Below are 19,823 nucleotides of genomic sequence, written 5' to 3'. Positions count from 1 at the left end.
TTTGGTATTCTTGTCCTTTTTTTCCAGATGGTACTAAAAGAGATGTTTTGTCTAACTTTGAATGCTATTTGTGTTTATTAGTTTTCTTATGTATTGTTTTTCTTTACGTTGACTAATTATTGCTAATTTGATAAATTGCTCTTGAACGAAGTTTATTGCAAAACGTGATGGTCTTTTTATGCAAATTTTTCGCTTGACCGTGTTTGTGTTTTTCTGGTAGATTATTTTTGGCTTCTTTAGTGACTTTTTCGCGCTTTCATTTTTGAGTGGTCTCTATTCTCACTCCGAAGTAAAGCTTGTTGCCTAAATAAAAACGATTGCAGCAAGGCAACAATCAGGGACTGATAGCACAGTGGGCAGTGCTTCTGGTATGGGAGCGGGAAGTCTATGGTTCGAATTTCGGTGTGATCTACTCTGTTTCCACCCGCCTGTCGTTCGAGATGCCCAATTTTAGATGCCCGCTATTTGAACGTCGTTCCTATAAGTCTTAGTTACCATCTCTAATGCTTATTAATAGCCGCCCTCATCTTCTCAGCCGGCTATTATAGCGCTCCTATTTTTTTCCGACATTAGTCGGTTTGGTTTCACTGCTTTTTACGTTTCAAGGTTGTATGGTGCACTTATTCTAAAGGACAATACACGTGTGTAGTGTCATTAGTTATGTGATGTTTAATAGCCGCCCTCATCATCTCAGCCGGCTATTATAGCGCTCCTATTTTTTTTTACTTCGTCGAATAAAAAAATATTTCGCTTTACCTTATTTTGCCGCTTTTTCAACAATTTGCGTGATATCTTTTTGACTTCTCTAGGCTAGTTTCTCTCTTCTCTCATTCTGCTAAAAGTGAATTTGAACATCATTTGCTCAGCAAAGCAATTCAAAATGAACAGAGTCAGTATAAAAAATTGAAGTCAGAAGTAGAAACGGGATAAACCCATAAAGCCCAATTTTAGATGCCCGCTATTTGAACGTCGTTCCTATAAGTCTTAGTTACCATCTCTAATGCTTATTAATAGCCGCCCTCATCTTCTCAGCCGGCTATTATAGCGCTCCTATTTTTTTTATACTTCGTCGAATAAAAAAATGTTTCGCTTTACCTCATTTTGCAGCCTTTTCAACTTTTTGCGTCAAATCTTTTTGACTTCTCTAGGCTAGTTTCTCTCTTCTCTCATTCTGCTAAAAGTGATTTTGAACATCAGTTGCTCAGCAAAGCAATTCAAAATGAACAGAGTCAGTATAAAAATTGAAGTCAGAAATAGAAACGGGATAAACCCATAAAGCCCAATTTTAGATGCTCGCTATTTGAACGTCGTTCCTATAAGTATTAGTTATCTCTCTCTAATGCTTATTGGTATTGATAGTAGCCCCTGTAGCCTCTCTCTAAGAAATAGAAGTACGTTATGTTCAACTACGAAATGCCATCAAATTAAATCGGACTTAAAAAAATGTTTTTGTACAAAAAATTCTTTTTTCATTATCTTCTATTCTTTCAATCCCAATCATGCTTATTGGAACCAACGGCGGCTATTTTCCGGCAATCTGCCGGGTATGTTTTTTATTGCTGCGAAGCTGTAAGCTGAGCGAAGCTATATTGCGGTGCTCTTGGTTTTTTACAATGTAAAAATTTGAATTGTATTGGGGCGCTGTCTTTTTTTTAAGATCTGTTCACACATTTTTATGATTTTTTAAGTCAAATTGGAGTAGTGGTTTTGGTCACGCCGAAACAGGAAATGGAGCGAAAAAACGAGTAGTTTTGCGGTGTAAATTTTTTTTGCTCTAATTTAAGGTAGAGTGAGAAAAAGGTGTTTGAACCAAAATTCCGTTTCTCGGTAGTGGTTTTTTGTTCACATGCGGCAGTTTCACTATAATTTTTACTGTTCTTTCGAATTTTTGAAGTTTTCGAATTTCGTTGTCTGACGCTCTTTTTTCCGTCTGACGTCTTTGTTAATTCTGTTCACTTTAGATTCCTTTGATGAGCAGCGACTGTTCTGACGCAATTTGAGCAGAGCTAGCGAACAATTAAACTAGCCTAGAGTCGATTTCATGCAAAAAATTGAACAAGCTGTGAACTAATGTAAAGCGATACAAATTTTTATTCGACGAAATAAAAAAATTAGGAGCGCAAGATGACGGCGGCTGTTTAATTTCAAAAATTTGTTAATAACTTATGCTTACCATATCTAATGCTTATTGGTATACTAGCCATGTTATCCGCTCATTAAGAAAAAGGAGTGGCTCACTACGAAATGAAATCAAATTTAGTTCGCATGTTTACGTCAATCACTTGTTTATTTTTTCTTCCAATCACAATCGGGGTTATGCGAATCAATGGTGGCTATTTTCCGGTGATTTGTCGGGTATGTTTTCTCATTTAATTCCGTTGATGACACATCTCATTGGTTGAGGGACCAGCATAAATGAATCTTAGTCGCTGGACTTCTTACAAGTTGTTCACTAAAACATTTCAAAGCAATTTGCATCAGTCATCAGAAATAGCGGAATGGATTAAAAATTGAAAATTACGCCAAACTAGAAGGTCAATAACTGTTAGTAATACTAAGCGACAAGATTGTTACTAGACTGAGAGGCCAGACCACAAAACAAAAGCGCGGAACTCCATTATTGCCCAATAATTAATTTGAAACAGATGGTGTCAAAGTCATGAAAACATCTGTATTCAACTTACTGGGGGATTCTGGAGTGTGCCCGTTTTTTTTGTGGTTTGGCCGCTCAGTCTAGTAATAATAATCTTGTCGCTTAGTAATAGTAACAGGTATTGGCCTTCTGCTTTGGCGTAATATCAGTTTTTTCACTGTTTTTGATTACTTTGATGCAAATTGCTTTGTGAGCTTCTGAATCTTGCCTTTGTTTGGTATTCTTGTCCTTTTTTTCCAGATGGTACTAAAAGAGATGTTTTGTCTAACTTTGAATGCTATTTGTGTTTATTAGTTTTCTTATGTATTGTTTTTCTTTACGTTGACTAATTATTGCTAATTTGATCAATTGCTCTTGAACGAAGTTTATTGCAAAACGTGATGGTCTTTTTATGCAAATCTTTTGCTTGACCGTGTTTGTGCTTTTCTTGTAGATTATTTTTGGCTTCTTTAGTGACTTTTTCGCGCTTTCATTTTTGAGTGATCTCTATTCTCACTCCGAAGTAAAGCTTGTTGCCTAAATAAAAACGATTGCAGCAAGGCAACAATCAGGGACTGATAGCACAGTGGGCAGTGCTTCTGGTATGGAAGCGGGAAGTCTATGGTTCGAATCCCGGTGTGATCTACTCTGTTTCCACCCGCCTGTCGTTCGAGAGCAATTCTTCCGACATTAGTCGGTTTGGTTTCTCTGCTTTTTACGTTTCAATGTTGTATGGTGCACGTATTCTAAAGGTGTGTGGTGTCATTAGTTATGTGATGTTCAATAGCCGCCCTCATCTTCTCAGCCGGCTATTATAGCGCTCCTAATTTTTTTACTTCGTCGAATAAAAAAGTATTTCGGTTTACCTCATTTTGCCGCTTTTTCAACATTTTGCGTGATATCTTTTTGACTTCTCTAGGCTAGTTTCTCTCTTCTCTCATTCTGCTAAAAGTGAATTTGAACATCAGTTGCTCAGCAAAGCAATTTAAAATGAACAGAGTCAGTATAAAAAATTGAATTCAGAAGTAGAAACGCGATAAACCCATAAAGCCCAATTTTAGATGCGCGCTATTTGAACGTCGTTCCTATAAGTCTTAGTTACCATCTCTAATGCTAATTAATAGCCGCCCTCATCTTCTCAGCCGGCTATTATAGCGCTCCTATTTTTTTATACTTCGTCGAATAAAAAAATGTTTCGCTTTACCTCATTTTGCCGCCTTTTCAATATTTTGCGTGAAATCTTTTTGACTTCTCTAGGCTAGTTTCTCTCTTCTCTCATTCTGCTAAAAGTGATTTTGAACATCAGTTGCTCAGCAAAGCAATTCAAAATGAACAGAGATAGTACAAAAATGGATGTCAGAAATAGAAACGGGATAAACCCATAAAGCCCATTTTTAGATGCCCACTATTTGAACGTCGTTCCTATAAGTCTTATTTACCATCTCTAATGCTTATTGTTATTGATAGTAGCCTCTCTCTAAGAAATAGAAGTATGTTCAACTACGAAATGCCACCAAAATAAATCGGACTTAAAAATGTTTTTGTACAAAAATCTTTTTTTTTCAATATCTTCTGTTATTTCAATCCCAATCATGCTTATTGGAATCAACGGCGGCTATTTTCCGGCAATCTGCCGGGTATTATTGGTATTGATAGTAGCCCCTGTAGCCTCTCTCTAAGAAACAGAAGTACGTTATGTTCAACTACGAAATGCCATCAAATTAAATCGGACTTAAAAAAATGTTTTTGTACAAAAAATTCTTTTTTCATTATCTTCTATTCTTATAAAAAAGTATTTCGGTTTACCTCATTTTGCCGCTTTTTCAACATTTTGCGTGATATCTTTTTGACTTCTCTAGGCTATTTTCTCTCTTCTCTCATTCTGCTAAAAGTGAATTTGAACATCAGTTGCTCAGCAAAGCAATTTAAAATGAACAGAGTCAGTATAAAAAATTGAATTCAGAAGTAGAAACGGGATAAACCCATGAAGCCCAATTTTAGATGCCCGCTATTTGAACGTCGTTCCTATAAGTCTTAGTTACCATCTCTAATGCTAATTAATAGCCGCCCTCATCTTCTCAGCCGGCTATTATAGCGCTCCTATTTTTTTATACTTCGTCGAATAAAAAAATGTTTCGCTTTACCTCATTTTGCCGCCTTTTCAATATTTTGCGTGAAATCTTTTTGACTTCTCTAGGCTAGTTTCTCTCTTCTCTCATTCTGCTAAAAGTGATTTTGAACATCAGTTGCTCAGCAAAGCAATTCAAAATGAACAGAGATAGTACAAAAATGGATGTCAGAAATAGAAACGGGATAAACCCATAAAGCCCATTTTTAGATGCCCACTATTTGAACGTCGTTCCTATAAGTCTTATTTACCATCTCTAATGCTTATTGTTATTGATAGTAGCCTCTCTCTAAGAAATAGAAGTATGTTCAACTACGAAATGCCACCAAAATAAATCGGACTTAAAAATGTTTTTGTACAAAAATCTTTTTTTTTTCAATATCTTCTGTTATTTCAATCCCAATCATGCTTATTGGAATCAACGGCGGCTATTTTCCGGCAATCTGCCGGGTATTATTGGTATTGATAGTAGCCCCTGTAGCCTCTCTCTAAGAAACAGAAGTACGTTATGTTCAACTACGAAATGCCATCAAATTAAATTGGACTTAAAAAATGTTTTTGTACAAAAATCTTTTTTCATTATCTTCTATTCTTTCAATCCCAATCATGCTTATTGGAATCAACGGCGGCTATTTTCCGGCAATCTGCCGGGTATGTTATTTTATTGCTGCGAAGCTGTAAGCTGAGCGAAGCTATATTGCGATGCTCTTGGTTTTTTACAATTCAAAAATTTGAATTGTATTGGGGCGCTGTCTTTTTTTAAGATCTGTTCACACATTTTCATCATTTTTTAAGTCAAATTGGAGTAGTGGTTTTGATCACGCCGAAACAGGAAATGGAGCGAAAAAGCGAGTGATTTTGCGGTGTGAATTTTTTTCGCTCTATTTTTAAGGTAGAGTGAGAAAACGGTGTTTGAACCAAAATTCGGTTTCTCGGTAGTGGTTTTTTGTTCACTTGCGGCAGTTTCACTCTGATTTTTACTGTTCTTTCGATTTTTTGGATCGGATTTTTTTCTAAATGGTTTTCCCAATCCATTCACAGCTCATTCTAGGCCTAGTTTTTTGTTGGAATTAAATTTTCATTTCGTGCTAGCTGTTTGCTCACATGCGGCATTTAGACTTTGATTTTCTGTTTTTTTCTTATTTTTATCTGATTTTTTGAAAATGGTTTTCTCAATTCACTTATAGTCCATTCTAGGTCTGGTTTTTTTGTTTAGTCAGTGAAAATTCTTTGAATTGTACGTCAGGACTTGTCCTGCTATGTTTTTTTGTTTCGTTGTCTGACGCTCTTTTCTCGTTTTACATTTGTTCACACAGCAAAGTTGAAAGTCAAATTTTCTGAGTTCTTCCTCTCACTAACGGCATTTGCGCGCGTGACGTCATTTCTCACTCGCTTTAGAAAAAGTTTTTAGGTTATTTGCGTGATTAAATTTTGATCATACGTGACTTACCTCACTCAATAAAATGACTTTTCCACTTTAAAACTTAGTTTAATTTGAATTTGTTCAAGGTCAAAGGAACTCATATGTGCAGTAAAGGTCCCTAATTAGAGGCTTCTGCGGAGTGAATTTTAACAAGCTTTTATCGCTGAATGTTTTTTACCTAGTTTTTTGAGCGGCGTCGATTTTCAATTTAGATCTATCTGTTTCTATCTCTATTAAATGGCACGCAGGTCTATTCTTTCGCAGCAATTCCGGCAATCTGTCGGCTATGTTTTTGTTTTCTTCGATGATTTTCACTACAATGGAGGAAAATTATTTAGCTTGAATTGTGCTTAGATTTTTTTGTCGACTTATGTGCATTTAAAAAGTCATTTGGTTTGTTGACTGACAAAGTTTGATGTTGCTGGCAATACGTTGATGTTCATGTCATTGGTTAATTCAATTCTTTGGATTGTAATTCAGGACTTGTTTCTGACTTATCTCACTCACTGTTTCTATTGAATGGATTTTAAGTCCATTTAGTGGATTACGCAATATGGTGTATCCGGACAAAGTCGAGAAGGAGTAAAAAAACGGACAAACTGCTAAAGCCTGGTCATAAGTTTTTAGTTCCATGGTTATCAAAGGGTATTAGAGCGATTTCTAGTTGAATAGACTTCAGTTTAGAAGCCGAATTTGATATAGCTGTGTAATTAACTTAAACTGCAAACAAATTTAGAACACTTCTCGACACTTAGAAAAAAGCCTGTCAATTATCATTTGTTGTTTCTATCCCCATAGTCCCAAAGGGTGCCAATGGCAGCTGTTTTCCGGTAATCTGCCGGCTTTGGTTTGAGAGTACTCATCTATGAAGTTATCGCAGCAATTTTCTGCATATCTGCTAGCTATATTATCTTAAGGGCAAACATGAATTTTTTTCACTACGTTAATTAAGCACGCCTTGAACTGTTTGGATCTTGAAGACAAATGTTTCTTAGTTTGGTCGCTGTTAAATGGAAGCTGTTCAAAATAGTGTTAACCAAATTGTGTTCTGCAAATAAAATTATCGGCCGCGTTGTTAGATCAAACTTCAATATTAAGTTAGAGAAAAAATAACGGTTCGAAATTGTTGTCTACTTTGGAAGAAAATGTTAGAATATGCATAATAAATGTTAGAATAGCTTGATCAAAACTGAATTTTTACTATTCAACTCGCACAACAGGGAACATAACTTGGCATTTTATAACCGTTTTCAAGTTGGGTCAGTAAGTATTGCTTTTATTTAGAGTGATGAAGGTTGCCAAAAAATTTGAGAGCAAAATGACATTTGCTGTTGCATCCAAAGAGGACTTTGGAGGAGAGTTGAGTGAGATGGGCATTGAGACGGGGAGTGAAGACGTCAATGTTGTCGTGTGGAGCGAGAAGGGGCAGAAGTTTAGAATGGACCCAGCCACCACATTCAGCATGGATGCTTTGGAGAAATTTGTACAGGAGTACCTAGATGAGAAATTGGAGCCTTACATGAAGTCAGAAGAACCTCCTGAAGATAACTCTGCACCTGTTAAGGTAAAGTTAGCTATAAATCCATGAATCAGTCGAACGTGTCATCATTCTATGAAGGAAGTCAGACCACTGTTGAGAGTGTTGAAAGAATGTAATTCAGAATTCACTTGGCAATTGCAAATCCTATTTAAAACGTCCTCTTAAAGACATCTGTTGAAGCATAAATATTTGCAAAACAGGAAACGTTTTAAGTATTATATGACAAGTCTTCATCTTAAGCAGCTGTTGACCGGTTTTAACATTTAATTCAAAGCAAAACGTACTGAGTCATATTTTGTTTTATCAGAACAAGCTATAGTGTTCAAGTGCCATAAATGATTCCTATTTAGCCGTTAAAATGTGTCATACTGCGAAAATCGAATGCAAATGTGGCGTAAATTAGTATGCAGCGTAATGTCATCAAGAAAAAGGGACGTATCATCTGGCGAGTATCAACATATTGTTTGCGTAGATTAAAACAAAATTTCGACTGAGAAAGTGATATTTGTGTGGTTGTTGCACAGCTTGAGCAATTTTAGCATTCAATTTAGTTTGCTATATGTTCATTGCTATTTTGCAAAATATTCATTCCTTCAACTGTAACTTTCATGCTGCAAGCAAGATGAATTACTTAGACAATACCCAATAAAAATGAAATTATAAAAATAGATTGCTAAACTAACTGCATAGAGCGAAAGCGCCCTCATGATTGGATTTGCTTTCAACGTAACCCTACAGCTATCAATGATGTTTTCTACCACTAAGAGAAAACGTCAAGTACGTCATTTTTCTCAGAATAAGGATATGGAGCAATGTTTGATTGTTGTCGATTGAGAAGCAATTATTGTTAACGTCTTTTTTTACGATTCGAAGAGGAGTATTGAGATTCTACAGGTCTTTTATTTATCTAAAGTCATGACTTGAGATGACTTTTCGGACACTAACTTATTTTAGAACGTTGAATTCTGTTTTCGTTCGTTTGCAAGCAAGCTGAGTTTTTAATCGATAGTAATTAGGAACTGATGATAATATTCAAGGTTAAAAGCTCATTTCGAGAATTTTTGGTCCCATATAAATCCCTCCAACCTATCTAAACTACTCCCCTCCCCCACACCTAACCCACCCCCCCCCCCAACTACACTCACCATCTACCAAACCACACCAGCCTACCTACCCTCATTTCTTACCCAAAATTGATTTTGTCACACTATATTGCTTTTTAATAGCCGCCCTCATCTTCTCAGCCGGCTATTATAGCGCTCCTATTTTACTTCGTCGAATAAAAAAATGTTTCGCTTTACCTCATTTTGCCGCCTTTTCAACATTTTGCGTGAAATCTTTTTGACTTCTCTAGGCTAGTTTCTCTCTTCTCTCATTCTGTTAAAAGTGAATTTGAACATCAGCTGCTCAGCCAAAGCAATTCAAAATGAACAGAGTCAGTATAAAAATTGAAGTCAGAAATAGAAACGGGATAAACCCATAAAGCCCAATTTTAGATGCCCGCTATTTGAACGTCGTTCCTATAAGTCTTATTTACCATCTCTAATGCTTATTGTTATTGATAGTAGCCCCTGTAGCCTCTCTCTAAGAAACAGAAGTATGTTCAACTACGAAATGCCATCAAAATAAATCGGACTTAAAAAAATGTTTTTGTACAAAATTCTTTTTTTTTCAATATCTTCTGTTATTTCAATCCCAATCATGCTTATTGGAATCAACGGCGGCTATTTTCCGGCAATCTGCCGGGTATGTTTTATTTCTATTTTCATATTTCTAAAATAGGTAGAGTTAGAGAGGACTTTTTATTGCACGACTCTTCGAGTCGTTTCTGGTATTCTACCGGCTATGTTTTTTATGCAAAATTTTTGCTTGACAATTTTGCGCTTTTCTTCTAGAATAATGAGTTTTTCATGCACTTCTTGATTTTTGAGTGGTTAATTGCTCTTGAACGAAGTTCATAGCAATTATTGTAAACTTGTTGGTCTTTTTTATGCAAATTTTTCGCTTGACCATTTTGCGCTTTTCTTCTAGAACATTCTTTGACTTCTCAAGTTACTTTTTCATGCTTTCGTTCTTCATTTTTGAGTGATCTCCATTGGTCTCTCGGATGTAAAGCTTGTTGTTAATATAAAATCGGTTGCAGCAAAGCAAATATTAGGGCCAAACAGCACAGTCGGTAGTGCAAATGGTTATGAGGCGGGAGGGCAATGGGTCGAATCCCTGTGGGGTCAAAAGTTTTTCCACCCGCCTGTCGTTCGAGAGCAATTCTTCCGACATTAGTCGGTCTAGAATAATCTTGACTTTTTCATGCACTTCCTGAGTTTTGAGTGGTTTCAATTGCTCTCTTCGAAATAAAGTTTGATGTCCAAACAAAACCGATTGTTAGAGAGTAAATGACAAGGCCCTGGTAACCGAGTGGTTACTACCTCCGTTTTGGTGAAGAAATCGTACTCAGGAGTTGGGGTTCGAGTCCTACCTTCGGCAAATTTTTTGGTATAAGGAAAAATTTATCTAGGCTACAGCCCCTGAAATAAATTGCGCCGTCTGTTATTCGACTTTCATTCGAGTCGCCTGTCATTCGAGAGCAATTTTTTGACCTTTGTCGGTTCATTTTCTAAGCTCAACCTCGTAACTTTATTTGATCTTTTTAAAGGTACCATTTTCAGATGCTTTTTAACGGAATTAATTCAGTGCGTCTTTTGAATTGCTCTCAAGCGAAGTCCTGCACGTATTTTACGCGATATTCCTTAATACCAACTCTTCATCTGATCGATTTTTCGTCTGACCATTTGACTTTTTGTCCTCGAAGGGCTGTAAGTTCTCTTAGAGCCTTACAGGTAACTAGTCTCTAAGTATGTGATTCATTTCACCGAAACTGTCTAAGAGATAAATTCATGGTGTGAAGGGTGGTTCTTAGAGTTTGATCACCCTCACACTTTATGTCCGTCTATTGATTCTCAGCCATGGCATGTAATTTTGTAGAAAAAATTCAAAGTTCTGTAAAACATTTCCTCCACTGTCCTGAACTACAAACATGAAGTTTGTTTCGTGACTATTAAACGGAACTCTACCGGCGATGTTTAAACAAATTTTGTAGCACTTAAACTAGCGCTTTGGTGTGATCGTGAACTATCGGAATGTCAAAACAGAAGAACGCCACAAAAGAGTTAATTCTGAAGCCGTTCTGCACTTAAAAGCATCTCGTCCGACATGATTTTTTTTGATGATTTACAGCGTATAAAAATGGCACACTTTTAGGTTGTGACAGCCAAGACGTTTGATTCTATTGTGAATGATCCAGAGAAGGATGTGCTGATAGAGTTTTATGCTCCGTGGTGCGGACACTGCAAGAGCCTAGCGCCTAAGTACGATGAACTGGGCGAGAAGTTGAAGGATGAAGCAGGAGTTACTATTGCCAAGATGGACGCCACAGCCAATGATGTGCCACCACCATACAACGTCAGAGGGTGCGTCAATGTTTCTTTCTTGATTCGTAATTAATTGCTCTCGAACAAAGTTTAGCATTTATCAATACCGCCCTCACCTTAGCCGGCTATTATAGCGCTCCTATTACAGGCCAAAGTATTTGGATTGTATTGGTGCAATATCTTTTGAAAGACCTGTTCACACTTTTACTTTTTCTTCAGTGAGAAAGCAAATTGGACTGGTTATTCTAATCACGCTTGAGTAGTGATAGTAGTCAAAAAGCTATTAGTCTTGAAACTTGATTTTTTTCGGTCAAATTACCTTTAATGTCGATTTAGAAATTTGTATCTGAAATTTGAAAGCGAATTCGTTTCACGAGCGGCAATTTGATTTTAGTGTTTTTTCTCTTCAGTGCCATTAATGTGATACATATGTGTTCTAATTGCGTCTATTAATTGCTTGAAGTCGTCAACTGGCAGCTAATGAATTTTTGTTTTTGACATTATTTGTCATAACATAGTGAATGTTAGATTTTTGCCCTATTTTAATTGCTCTCAAACGAAGTTCGTATCAATTATTAATAGCCGCCGTAAGCCTCTCAAATGGCTATTATTTAGGCGCTCTCATTTTAATGGCCGCACAGCGATAGCTGGGCTATTATTGGCCTTCTCTTGTTAATAGCCGCCTCATCTTCTCAGCCGGCTATTATAGCGCTCCTATTTTTTTTTTTACTTCGTCGAATAAAAAAATGTTTCGCTTTACCTCATTTTGCCGCTTTTTCAACTTTTTGCGTGAAATCTTTTTGACTTCTGTAGGCTAGTTTCTCTCTTCTCTCATTCTGCTAAAAGTGATTTTGAGCATTAGTTGCTCAGCAAAGCAATTCAAAATGAACAAAGTCAGTATAAAAAATTGAAGTCAGAAATAGAAACGGGATAAACCCATAAAGACCAATTTTAGATGCCCGCTATTTGAACATCGTTCCTATAAGTCTTAGTTACCATCTCTAATGCTTATTTGTATTGATAGTAGCCCCTGTAGCCTCTCTCTAAGAAACAGAAGTACGTTATGTTCAACTACGAAATGCCATCAAATTAAATCGGACTTAAAAAATGTTTTTGTACAAAAATCTTTTTTTTTTCAAAATCTTCTATTCTGTCAATCCGAATCATGCTTATTGGAATCAACGGCGGCTATTTTCCGGCAATCTGCCGGGTATGTTTTTTTATAGCTGCGAAGCTGTAAGCTGAACGAAGCTATATTGCGGTGCTCTTGGTTTTTTTTACAATTCAAAGAATTTGAATTGTATTGGGGCGCTGTCTTTTTTTTAAGATCTGTTCACACATTTTTAATAGCCGCCCTCATCTTCTCAGCCGGCTATTATTGCGCTCGTATTTTTTTTACTTCGTATTTTTACTTCGTCAAACTTTTTTTCGCTTTACCATTTTGCCGCTTTTTCGACATTTTGCGTGAAATCTTTTTGACTTCTCTAGGCTAGTTTCTCTCTTCTCTCATTCTGCTAAAAGTGAATTTGAACATCAGCTGCTCAGCCAAAGCAATTCAAAATGAACAGAGTCAGTATAAAAATTGAAGTCAGAAATAGAAACGGGATAAACCCATAAAGCCCAATTTTAATGCCCGCTATTTGAACGTCGTTCCTATAAGTCTTATTTACCATCTCTAATGCTTATTGTTATTGATAGTAGCCCCTGTAGCCTCTCTCTAAGAAACAGAAGTATGTTCAACTACGAAATGCCATCAAAATAAATCGGACTTAAAAAATATTTTTGTACAAAAAATCTTTTTTTTCAATATATTCTATTCGTTCAATCCCAATCATGCTTATTGGAATCAATGGCGGCTATTTTCCGGCAATCTGCCGGGTATGTTCATGATTTTTGAAGTCAAATTCGAGTAGTGATTTTGGTCACGCCGAAACAGGAAAGGGAGCGAAAAAGCGAGTGGTTTTGCGGCGTGAATTTTTTTCGCTCTTATTTTAAAGTAGTGAGAAAACGGTGTTTGGACAAAAATTCGCTTTCTCGCTAGTGGTTTTTTGTTCACATGCGGCAATTTTACGTTGATTTTTACTGTTTTTTTATTTTTTGGATCGGGTTTTTTTTCCTAAATGGTTTTCCCAATTCATTAATAGCTCATTCTAGTTTTTTGTCTGAACCAAATTTTTATTTCTCACTATTTATTTTTTGTTCACATGCGGCATTTTGACACCGATTTTTGTTTTTTTTTCTAATTTTTGTATCTAATTTTTTTAGAAATGGTTTTCCCATTTCACTCATAGTCCGTTATAAGTCGTTTATTGTTTAGTCAATGAAAATTCTTTGAATTGTACGTCAGGACTTGTCCAGCTAAGTTTTTTGTTTCGTCGTCTGACGCTCTTTTTTTCGTTTTACATTTGTTCACTCAGCAAAGCTGAAAAAGTCAAATTTTCTGAATGACTCCTTCCTCTCACTGACGGCATTTGCGCGCGTGACGTGATTTCTCACTCGCTTAAGCAAAAGTTTTTAGGTTATTTGCGTGATTAGATTTTGATCATACGTGACTTACTTCACTCAATACTTCACTCACTTTTGCACTTTAAAACTTAAGTTTAATTTGAATTTGTTTAAGGTCAAAGGAACTCATATGTGCATTAAAGGTCCCTAATAAGAGGCTTCTGCGGAATGAATTTTAACAAGCTTTATGAATTTACCGCTGAATGTTTTGGGCGGCATAGATTTTTTTCAATTTTGATCTATCTGTTTCTATCTCTATCATATGGAACGCAGGTCTATTCTTTCGCAGCTATTCCGGCAATCTGCCGGCTATGTTTTTTTTATTTCTTCGTCGCAATTTTTGTTACGACCATATGACGTCACAACCACTTCAAATCAGCTTTTTGTTCATTAGTTCATGCAATTTCAACTGAATTGCGTGCGTGACGTCATTTTTCGCTCTGAGTTGAACGAGTTTGTTGTTCATTCGCGTGATTAAATTTTTGGTCACACTTGACTTACCTCACTCTCAAAAATGATTTTGTCACTTTGAAATTGACTTATTTACTTTGATTCAAAGAGATAAGGTCAAATGGGTGTGTGTGTCACTCTAAATGAAGGTTTTTTGAGAGCAGCTATTAGAGGCAGCAATAACTTACACAGATTCTTAATCAAAATATAACAGATCAGCCTTCAATGAAAAAACGAATTTTTTGTCTGTCTATTTTACTGTTTTTTAAAACTGCAGATCTATGAATCTATTGCGGCTATTTTCTGGCAATCTGTCAGCTATGTTGTTTATTTTTCTGTTTTCTTAACACTTATTATCATTAATGCCAGCTCATTGACTGCTAATGAGGCATAATTGAACCTATTTAATTACTCTTGAACGAAGTTCGTATCATTTATTGTAAACTTGTTGGCTTTATGTAAACTTTTTGCTCGGCCGTTTTTGCGCTTTTCTTCAACGTTTTCCACTTTTGTGACTTTCACGCTTTGGTTCTTCATTTTGAGTGATCTCTATCGTTCTCAATCCGAAGTAAAGCTTGTCGCTAAAATAAAATATTTCAGCATTGCAAAAAGGGCCTGATAGCCAAATAGGCAGTGCTTCTGGTGAGGGAGAGGTCAAATATTTTTGCACCCATAAAGAAAAATTCATCTAGGCTACAGCCCCCTGAATTAAATTGTCTCGACTGTCGTTCGAGAGCAATTCTTCCGACATTAGTCGGTTTATGTTTAATAGCCGCGTCCTCAATTCCAGGCGGCTACTATTGCGCTCCTAATTTTTTTTTTAATCGTCTTAACAGATTTTTGTTTTGTCTTACCCTGGCTTTCATGACTTTGATGACTTTTCATGATTTTGAGCTTTCGAAACGGGATGAACAGGTAAAGCTCAGCGGGCATCAAATTTCATTAGAGGCCCTTAGCCGCTACTTAGAGTGGTGAAGTTACTGGGAACTTACCTCACTTAAAAAATTTACTTGTGAAATCACTTAATGAACTTTAATTTTATGAAAATTTACTAGTTAAAGATCAATAGTGTGCATCAAAGTATTGCCAAACGTATTTCCCCTAATTCTTGAGTATTAGAGTCTTGAGTTTATGGTTTCTAATATTATTTTTGAAAATGCTCCCTTAGGGCTTTTTCCTTATAGAGCGTATGTCTCATAAAAACGACAGACCGGATCTAACCCAAAAGGTCTAATGGTCTGTTAAAGGACTGGTGGCCAGTCTTTCTGTCTTTTTTAGTTGCTTCAAATCCATGGAATGGCTGAAGCGTCTATCGCGTCTATTTTCTGGCAATCTGTCGGCTATGTTTTTTTTGAATTTTCGAGTTTTTTTGAAATTTAATTTTCATTGAGTTTTGGGAGTTTTTGCTGTACTTGTAGTTATTACTTGCTCTCGAACAAAGTTTTTAGCAATTATGTTCTTCTGATGCTCTTCTACTATAAACATTGCTGTCAAATTAGCGGTATTTGGTTCTTCGTATCTGTTGGCACTAAATATGTAATAAATTCATCTTTTCGGTTCAAGTTTTTATCCAAGTTATAGCTACTAGGTTCAATTGATTTTGCTGTTCTTCTTAGAATTTTGGTGCTATTAATTTTGATGTTTCTTCGAAGAATACAACTTTATTCGTGGTTCTTCTAACCTGGCAGTCCTCGAAGTTCTTAGAAAATTTTTCCGTTATTAACTTAACCTTCAGAATAGTTTTAGTGCACTGAGGTCTGTAACTTCTTTTTTTTATCCAATTTTGTTCCTTGCAAAAAGTGCAAAAGGCTCTGCTTTTTTTCAATTTTTCGAATGGGAATCTCTACTGATCACAATTTGCTAACCTTTCAACCAAAATAGAGGACAGCAGAATCTATCGCGGCTATTTTCCGGCAACCTGTCGGCTATGTTTGTCCTGTTGGTCTTTTATTGCGATTTTTCGCTTGACCGATTTTTCGTTTGACTGTTCGTTCTCAAAATTGGTATAAAAATGTAGCGCCCAGAGGGCATTAAGTGCTTTTAGAGCCTTTCATCTCACTAGTCTCCGAGTATGCGATTTACAGAAACTGTTTTGGAGACTTACACATGGCGTTAAGTGCGGTTCATAGAGGTTGCCCCTCGCAACACCTCCTTCCCTCATATCAGTGCCCTCCCCCAACCCCCCCCCCCCAAGTACCTCCCCCTGCACCAATCACCCCTGCTTATCGTTCATGCCGTAAGAGCCCCGTGCAGCTTAACACACCCCACTGCTAGCCCATCAGCCCCCCAATGCAACCCCCCACCACCACCCCGCTGCGCTCGCCTCATGGCCCTTAAAGCTACAGCTAGCCTCACTAAACCGTGGCTAGCTACTGACAAAGCCAACCGCTTTCCGATCGTTTGAGAGTAATTCGCCCGACCTCAGTGGGTTATGTTTATTTAATATCATCAAGGACGGGGCTCATAATTTGCTAATAAGAAATTTGCATTGTGGTTTGCTGTCTTAAAGATCTCTTCACTTTTTTTGACCATTTCATGTCAATGAGAAATGATTTCAGTTACGCTGGAGTAGTAAGAGGAGCGAAAAGCGGGTAGTTATAAGGCGTCGCATTGTTTCTAACTGCTTAAATCTCAATTGTGAAAAATGTGTTTAAACAGCTGTTTTGGTTTCCATGGCAATTTTTAAGGGAAGCAATTTGGCTTGTTTTTGCTGTTCCCTCTCTCTTTTCGGTACTAATACTTTTGAAAGGGGGAAAGGTGATACGTGTGTTCTAATAATGCACAGTTGCAGTTGTTTAAGCCCCACCAAAAGACAACTGATGCTTTTCAAGACTTAACAGATTTGTTGGTTATTGCACGTTTTTGTAGTCTTTGTTTTTGTTATTTATTTTCATGAATGAGGGATCTCAATGGCTCTATGGATGTTCATTCAAGTTAATTTTGAATGATGTGAATAGAGATTGAACGTTTTTAACAAATTTGACCATTGAAAAAGTTTAACCATTTTTTTGATTTTTCCTCTTGCTGATCTTTTATTCTTTAACTTATCCTCATTATGGAACGCTCTAAGTAGTTCTTTTGTGAGCTAAAATTTGATAAATTTATTTTCATTTTTTGCCACTTCATTTAATTCTGTCTTTTCGTGTCATAGGTAATATATCCCATTGGCCATTTGGCTAGGTTTTTTTTCAATTAATTAATATGTCTTTAGATTCTCTATTGATTGAATCTTTTTAATGGTTAATTGAAAACTAACAATTTTCACGACGTGATTTTTGGATTTGGCTCGTTTTTCGTAACTGTTCTTGTTCTGTTGCATAGTCATTAAAAATAATTCTCATTTGTCCTCTAATTAGGCATAATTAATCTCATTTAAGTGTTTCAGTTACTGCTAATATTGACATTAATAACACTTCCATTTTTTATTTTTTCATTGGTCTGCATTTTCTTCCTTGGCCTACTTTTTTAATTATAGATGTCATAAGCTTTCAATCTATAGACAGTGTGGGAGAGAAGCTGTAGAAGTCAGGTTTTCTTCGCATGCTTCAATGACTTGGATGTCACCGGTTTTTAACGAAATCGTTAAAAGTTTTTTTCGAAATGTGTGTTCTTTACTTTGTCCGTGATTTTCTAAGTTTGCGTTTTTTCTGTAAACTCTCATTTTATAAAGGTCTTTCGAAGTTGATTTTGTTGGACATAATAACTTTGATTACCGTATGTTTCTGAAAGTTAAGTGAATATTTGTTTTTAGATTTTTGCATTGTTCTGTTTACTTTTGCTTACCTCTTGTTTTATAAATTCTTCATTATCGAAGACTGCTCGCACAACGATCAATTGTTTTCGATTTGGTCGACACACTCACCCCCCCCCCCCAAACACCCGTTAGCCCCCTCTCGTCCTGTCCCCCTTCCCCCCCCCCCCCCCCCCTCCAATACTTGACACCCCCCCTCCACTCCGCTCAACCCCACCACAACACCCCCCCCCCAAATCCTGAAGCCCCAGCTGGCTATTACTATTGCAGAAGACAACCGCTTTCCGATCGTTTGAGAGCAATTCGCCCGACCTCAGTGGGTTATGTTTATTTAATATCATTAAGGACGGGGCTCATAATTTGCTAATAAGAAATTTGCATTGTGGTTTGCTGTCTTTTTTAAAGATCTTCACTTTTTTGACCATTTCATGTCAATGAGAAGTGATTTCAGTTACGCTGGAGTAGTAAGAGGAGCGAAAAGCGGGTAGTTATAAGGCGTCGCATTGTTTCTAACTGCTTAAATGTCAATTGTGAAAAAGGTGTTTAAACAGCTGTTTTGGTTTCCATGGCAATTTTTAAGGGAAGCAATTTGGCTTGTTTTTGCTGTTCCCTCTCTTTTCGGTACTAATACTTTTGAAAGGGGGAAAAGTGATACGTGTGTTCTAATAATGCACAGTTGCAGTTGTTTAAGTCCCACCAAAAGACAACTGATGCTTTTCAAGACTTAACAGATTTGTTGGTTATTGCACGTTTTTGTAGTCTTTGTTTTTGTTATTTATTTTCATGAATGAGGGATCTCAATGGCTCTATGGATGTTCATTCAAGTTAATTTTGAATGATGTGAATAGAGATTGAAAGTTTATAACAAGTTTGACCATTGAAAAATTTGAATCATTTTTTGGATTTTTCCTCTTGCTGATCTTTTATCATTCTTTAATTTATCCTCATTATGGAACGCTCTAAGTAGTTCTTTTGTGAGCTAAAATTTGATAAATTTATTGTTTTCATTTTTTTGCCACTTCATTTAATTCCGTCTTTTCGTGTCATAGGTAATATATCCCATTGGTCATTTGGTTAGGTTTTTAATTCATTAATATGTCTTTAGATTCTCTAATGATTGAATCTTTTTAGTGGTTAATTGAAAACTAACAATTTTCACGACGTGATTTTTGGATTTGGCTCGTTTTTCCTAACTGTTCTTGTTCTGTTGCATAGTCATTAAAATTAATTCTCATTTGTCCTCTAATTAGGCATAGTTAATCTCATTTAAGTGTTTCAGTTACTGCTAATATTGACATTAATAACACTTTTTATTATAACCGTTTTTTTATTTTTTCATTGTCTGCATTTCTTCCTTGGCCTACTTTTTTAATTATTGATGTCATAAGCTTTTCAATCTATAGACAGTGTGGGGAGAGAAGCTGGAAGTCAGGTTTTCTTCGCATGCTTCAATGACTTGGATGTCACCGGTTTTTAACGAAATCGTTAAAAGTTTTTCGAAATGTGTGTTCTTTACTTTGTCCGTGATTTTCTAAGTTTGCGTTTTTTCTGTAAACTCTCATTGTATAAAGGTCTTTCGAAGTTGATTTTGTTGGACATAATAACTTTGATTACCGTATGTTTCTGAAAGTTTAGTGAATATTTGTTTTCAGATTTTTGCATTGTTCTGTTTACTTTCGCTTACCTCTTGTTTTATAAATTCTTCATTATCGAAGACTGCTCTTTTAAGGAGGCTGATGTTACTGTCTTCTGTCTGTTCAATGCTTTGATTTGCAATTCAGGACTGGTCATGTTGTGTTTTTTCCTACGAATAAAAAAATTGTTTTGCTTTACCTCATTTTGCAGCTTTTTTGACCTTTTGCATGAAATCTTGAAACCAATTTGAATTTTTCTCGCACAACGATCAATTGTTTTCGATTTGGTCGACACACTCACCCCCCCCCCCCCCCCAAACACCCGTTCGCCC

The 19,823-nt window shown here is 36.4% G+C and overlaps 1 protein-coding gene across 1 annotated transcript in view; it reads left to right on the top strand.

Annotated features, from left to right (window-relative positions):
* Window positions 1-11,239, top strand: part of LOC142339390 (protein disulfide-isomerase A3-like) — a 31,417-nt gene extending 20,178 nt beyond the window's left edge. Inside the window, exons 5-6 of the mRNA XM_075389404.1 lie at window positions 7,468-7,747; window positions 10,982-11,239. Of these exons, the coding sequence (XP_075245519.1) occupies window positions 7,468-7,747; window positions 10,982-11,224 (523 nt within the window). The 3' untranslated portion in view covers window positions 11,225-11,239. The remainder of the gene's footprint in view (window positions 1-7,467; window positions 7,748-10,981) is intronic.
* The last annotated feature ends 8,584 nt before the right edge of the window (window positions 11,240-19,823 follow it).

This window comes from Convolutriloba macropyga, chromosome 5, assembly GCF_964194025.1.
Source record: "Convolutriloba macropyga chromosome 5, txConMacr16.3, whole genome shotgun sequence".
Classification (NCBI taxonomy): domain Eukaryota; kingdom Metazoa; phylum Xenacoelomorpha; order Acoela; family Convolutidae; genus Convolutriloba; species Convolutriloba macropyga.
The sequence above is the reverse complement of the archived record's forward strand: the minus strand, read 5'-3'. Positions and strand labels throughout refer to the sequence as shown.